This window comes from Sinocyclocheilus rhinocerous, unplaced genomic scaffold, assembly GCF_001515625.1.
Source record: "Sinocyclocheilus rhinocerous isolate Xijiao unplaced genomic scaffold, SAMN03320098_v1.1 scaffold52, whole genome shotgun sequence".
Classification (NCBI taxonomy): domain Eukaryota; kingdom Metazoa; phylum Chordata; class Actinopteri; order Cypriniformes; family Cyprinidae; genus Sinocyclocheilus; species Sinocyclocheilus rhinocerous.
This window is the reverse complement of record NW_015643558.1, coordinates 78,564-84,567: the sequence shown is the minus strand read 5'-3', so window position 1 is coordinate 84,567 and position 6,004 is coordinate 78,564. Positions and strand designations below refer to the sequence as shown.

At 41.9% G+C, this 6,004-nt stretch overlaps 1 protein-coding gene across 1 annotated transcript in view; it reads left to right on the top strand.

Moving 5' to 3' along the window:
• Window positions 1-2,774: 2,774 nt before the first annotated feature.
• The window catches only part of LOC107757335 (b(0,+)-type amino acid transporter 1), a 47,992-nt gene continuing 44,762 nt past the window's right edge, over window positions 2,775-6,004 (top strand). Inside the window, 5 exon segments of the mRNA XM_074560244.1 lie at window positions 2,775-3,443; window positions 3,445-3,495; window positions 3,664-3,797; window positions 3,976-4,105; window positions 4,810-4,934. Of these exon segments, the coding sequence (XP_074416345.1) occupies window positions 2,775-3,443; window positions 3,445-3,495; window positions 3,664-3,797; window positions 3,976-4,105; window positions 4,810-4,934 (1,109 nt within the window).

The following is a 6,004-nucleotide window of genomic DNA, read 5'->3' as shown; positions in this document are numbered from 1 at the left end:
GGCCCCCCCAGCGGCACGGGCCCCAGAGCGGCTGCATTGCCTGCACTGTCTGTAGTTACGCCACTGGGTGTCACCAATGATTCAATATCGCTGACAGCTTTGTATTTGAACGCGCCTCTCGCCTGGGCCACACCCACGCTGAGGCTGCGCTGCTGAGACAGACCGCTTTTACAATGAGAGTTCATGTCTCACTCTGCTTTGCTGGCGGCTCGACTTCTTCAATGAAGACAGCCCCGCCCCTTCCCTCTTCCGCTACGAGCGGATTTGAGAGAATGCGCGCAGCATTTTTGATCTGCCAGAGTGTTTACACATAAAGATCATCAAAACTCCTCTTCTAACGAGTGGTTTGATCTTTTTAGGTGGATTAAAAGAGAATGCTGTAACTAATGATTATCACTGACAGCTTCAAATTGAACGCGTCTGGGCCACGCCCACGCTGAGGCTGCGCGCACAGGGGCTGACTGCTCTGCTATGAGAGCATTAAGTATAACGAAGCATTTTTTGAAAGCATTTTCAGGGAAAGCAAATTTCCTCTTCTGAGTGTGGGGTCCCCATACGGCGACCAGCCTCTCAATTAATCCAACCCCTTGTCACACGGGCTGAGGCCTGTCGGGCCATCTCTGTAGTGCCAATCTGGGTGTTGGAGATAATAAAACGAGGTTATTCACTGCAATTCGCTCGAATACCCCGCGATTCAGCTGCGTGGTTCCCACCTCAGCTTAGAGCAAAGACGCACATGTCCTGCGCTCAGAGGTGATGAATTTGCTGGCGATAGGAGCCGTAGAAACTGTTTCCCCAGCTCAGAGCGAGTCAGGCTTCCACAGCCGCTACTTCCTTGTCCCCAAAAAGGATGGTGGCCTCTGGCCCATCCTCGATCTCAGACACCTGAATCACGCCCTCATGAAAAGGTCGTTCAGGATGATTGTGCTGAAACAGATCCTTGCGCGAATTCGCTGAGGAGACTGGTTCTTTTTGCTGGATGCATACTGGCCCCCCGCACTTTTACGAAGTGCATGGACGCAACTCTCTCCCCTCTGAGACAGATGGGAATCCGCATTCTCAATTACCTCGACGACTGGCTCGTTCTGGCCCAGTCAGAAGCAGAATTAATATCACACAGGACCCTCCTCCTCAGCCACCTGGAGTGCCTGGGACTCAGGGTCAATTTTGCAAAGAGCTTGTTGTTCCCCAGCCAGCAAATATCGTTCCTGGGAACAATTTTCGACTCAGTCCAAATGAGAGCTGTAGTCACGCTGGAACGGGCTCTGGCCATACGGAGGCTGGCGACTTTTGTGATATTTGTGAGGCGGCCGGCTGGGCCTCGCCATGCACATTCGCAAGGTTTTATAACCTGGAAGTCCCGGCCAGGTTGTTGTTAACTTCTCTATGGGCATTGGTTGCTTATGGAAGTTTGATACTTTTAGTCGTTCCACTAAATTAGCACGGCGTGATTGCACTGTGTTCCCATATGCATCTAGCAAGACGTAGTACGAGTGTAGTATCGAAAGGGAACGTACTCGGTTACTAACGTAACCTCGGTTCCCTGAAATACGGGAACGAGTACTGTGTTGCTAGCCGTGCTATGTAGCTGCACAACTCAGTCGTCGCTTCAGTCGAAGTAACCTGAGAATCCTGTGGCGAATGCCCGCTTATATAGCCAGATACCCCGCCCATTCTGGCGGGCTTTGGCAGGCTTGGCGAGCTTTGTCGTCATAGGCTCGTGCAGCTCCGCTGCCTAGCCATTGGTTAGTTTTTTAATACACTGCATGAACCAATGGCCATGCAGTTTCACTGCGTGAATGAAAAAAGGCTTTTGAATGAAATTGTAATGTACCCATTTTTTCCACTGTTTTCTCTTGGCTAATAAATAATGTATTTGTTAAGCATTTCCTCAAGAAGAGAAAGCAGTCTCTGCTCTCCTGTGCTCTTCTCTCCTCTGTCTCTCTCTGGAGTTTGATATTCTCCCTGAGCAGCTCCACCAGCTTCCACTCATTCCCTCACCTGTCTCAGGACACTTGCAATCCTAAGGCAGAGCAAATAAACCATGCCTGTTAACAACAGCACAATGAATTTCAGCAAAAATCTCTCTATTAACTTGCTTACTTTGTATTTTTTAAGTGTTTACATCCAATGCGCACTTCGGAGTCCACGCACTTCAGTTTGGGACAGCCTTCGTCGCGCCGCTGTGACGCAATCGCACTTCAAATGTGCACTCCGGAGTCCACGCACTTCAGTTTGGGACAGCCTTCGTCGCGCCGCTGTGACGCAATCGCACTTCAAATGTGCACACTTCAAATGTCCACGCACTTCAGTTTGGGACACAACTCGTGACACCTGGAGTTTCACTTGTAATATCACAATTGGCAACTGAGAGATACGTTACACAGAGGAAAATATGTAAACAGTTTTTTTTTGCTTTTGTTTTTGCAATCAGCTTTGCTTTATAAAGTCAGTGCCAAACTTGCTAAATGTACCTTTAAAATTATATAACAAACACATTATTACTATTTAAGAAGACATTATTATTTTTTTTTACTATTGTAAAATGACTGATAAAATAAATTCATCAACATGTTTCTACCCTATTACTCCAGAAACACCTAACTATTGTGGTGCAATCCTGCAGTAATGATTACACCGATCTGTTGCTTAATGATTTATTTCATAGTGGTTTTACTGTCCTATAACAGTAAACTTCTTGAAGCATTTATCTTTCTTCGTTCTTCAAACTGTTTTTCTGAGGCACGACAGCTTTCCTTTTACATTTCAGAAAAATGAAAAAAGCAGGAAAAGAAAAATTGACCCTAAGACAGGAGTTGGGGCTCACCAGTGCTGTATCTTTGGTGGCAGGCATCATGATTGGTTCTGGAATTTTTATGTCTCCACAGTTTGTACTGGCATACGTTGGGAGTTCAGGGGCAAGCTTGATCATCTGGGCAGTATGTGGTATAGTATGCATGTGTACTGCTTTGTCATATGCTGAGATGGGAACCATTATAAAAGAATCAGGTGGTGACTACAGCTATATCCTTCGAATTTATGGACATTGTCCTGCAAACATGGTTGTTATAGCCTTTACAACCATGTTTGTGATGAAGCCATTTGGGATTATAGCTGGTTCCCTGAGCTTTGCTAAGTATGCTTTGGCACCATTTTACCCAGGCTGTACAGCTCCCATACTAGTGGTAAAGTGTATTGCTGCAGCATGTGTGTTAGTGATTGCAACTGCCAACGTGCTAAATATACGTTTTACCATTGCTGCTCAGGCAGTCTTTATGGTGGCGAAATTTGTTGGTCTAATGATAATAGTTATTGGAGGAATAATAACACTTCTACAGGGAAATTATGGAAGTCTCTACAATCTAGAAAGTGCCTTTGCAGACACAAAGCTTGGTATCAGTACTGTTGGAATGGCACTGTATCAATGCCTGTGGTCATATGCTGGGTGGCTGGTACAACTTAAACAATGTTACTGAGGAGGTGAAAAGGCCAGAGGTGAGATTAAGTCTTCTGCAATGTCATTGCTATGTGTAGTGTTGACATGAATAAAGTAGGTTGATGTCATTATATAATTAAAGGGATAAATGTGGATATGTCACAACTGCAAAATTATATAGTTTATCACTATAATCCTCTTATTAATAAAATGATTTTGTCTTTCAGGTGAACCTGCCAAGGGCACTGATGATAGCTATTCCCATGGTAACGATGCTGTACCTACTAGTCAATGTCAGTTATCTAGTTGTCATGACACCCACAGAGATGATATCATCCAGCGCAGTGGCTGTCACTTGGGGGTAAGGATTTTGAGTGCTGTACAAAAATGTCTTTTTAGATAATATAATTGTGTGATTAAGTGTTATGTGCTAAAATGCACAAAATGTTTGTATTGTTATTTTACATTATTTTAATATTGTTGGGACATGGATTTTTGTTCTATGATGTGCAAGCTCTTTTATTTTATTTTTGTAAAAGGAATAAAGTATTAGGAGGATGGGGCTGGGTGATGTCTATTGCTGCAGCACTCTCAGCCTTAAGTTCTCTAAATGGATCCTTTTTCAGTGGAGGACGAGTGTGTTATGTAGCAGCAAGGGAGGGACACATGGTAAGAAAATTGCTTTGGAACTAACTGAAAACAATGTGAAAGACAAATCAGTAATTTGAGTCTAATGCAAAATTTGTGTATATAAAGAAGAATATAAAGATGTTTATATTATTCATATCATTTTTACCAAGATGTACTTATATAGTGCGTGCATATTTATTATGCAAGTTGATATTCTGGTCATATTTTTTTCCAAGCACATTTGACCAATTCCAAACCACATCAATTTTAATAACTACTATTAATTTTGTATTTAATCATTTATAAGTGATCTAAAATTGTCCACAAAGGCTGGAAGTGAAAAAGTCCTTATATTAAGGTGTGCATAATTATTAAGCAGGTTTTTTATAGATAATAAGAGCCAAAAAGAGATTAACCTCAGACTGAAAAGTAAAACCAAATTATTAAATGCCCATGAAAAGGATGCAATACTAATGCAGTACTAGAATTTGCAAAGTTAAGGCATGCCCATTGGACAGCGAAATGCTCATTGGGTCAGCAGTGTCTGAAAACAATAGGTGGGGTAGAATAAATACATGTTATATATACATATATTTTTTAACATGTTTTAGCATCTGAAAAAGCTTTTATCTTTGCACCATGACAAATATACAGATAATTAAATTAACCACTATGATGTATGATAAATATACATGTGCTATCTAGATCTAGAAAACTACAATAATATGTTTCCTGTCTTTCAGCCAGACATCCTGGCCATGGCTCACATGTGCAGGCTTACTCCCTCTCCAGCCCTCATTTTCAACACAATCATTGCTCTTATTGTTCTCATTCCGGGAGACTTCCAGGCCATAGTGAACTACTTCAGGTATAGTGCCTGATTTTGCATGACTTTTAACCATAGACTGTATAAAAACATGGACGTAGTGTCTGTGACGTCACCCGTTGGTTTCTGAAGAGAGTTTTTGAAGCTCAAAGTGGGTGGAGCGGGCCGCAGCCATCTTGGCAGCGCGTCACCACGCGTCACTCCCGGATAATCGAAAATGGGCAAAGAGGTGGGAGCTGGTTGCTGAAACCATGCCCACCTAGCTCGACGGCGGTGACAGCAGCGGCAATCCACCTGTCACTCAAGTGGCCACGCCCTTAATTATGCAGAACTTTAAGGCTTAATATAATTTAAACGGATGAGTTATAAAAAAATTCACCCCCCTCACAGTTGTCATGAAGGGCAAAAGACGCGTTTCAGAAAGGCGGGGCATAGAGGAGAAACAATAATGTACAGTATGTGGAAAATAATGTTTTTTGAACCTTAAACCGCATAAACACATTTCATTACACCAAATACACCAAATAATGTTCTTTTTAGCAACATCATATGACCCCTTTAATATAATTTAAACGGATGAGTTATTAAAAAATTCACCCCCCTCAAAGTTGTCATGAAGGGCAAAATTAACTATATAGACCAAAACCACGTTTTGTACCTGTCGGAGTGCTAAAAATGCACTGAAATGGTCAAGTTGAGGGACATTATCTTTCTCTCAGTAGTCTATTCATAAGATTCTATTTTTGAATCAGTTTCAGGGATATTTGGAAGAAGGGATTTTGTTCATTTTAACTACGAAGAGTTACCAAGCTACCAAGAGTTCAAACACACAGTATTGTAACATGTTTGAATCAAATCCTACACCTCATAGGGAAAAGTGGTTGCTTTTACCACACATTGCATTCACATCAATAAACCAAAATTTGCCTAACCTGGATTAATTATTAGAATTTCTTTTTCTTTTCTTTTTTGTTATATAATGGGAGCAATAGTCATCATGCTAAAGGGCATATTTGGTATAAACACTGATAATACCTCAAACATTTAAGGTCTCTCACACTTGAAATAATTAACACTGGGTAATTCTAAACCCCAGGTAAATGGGATCCTGG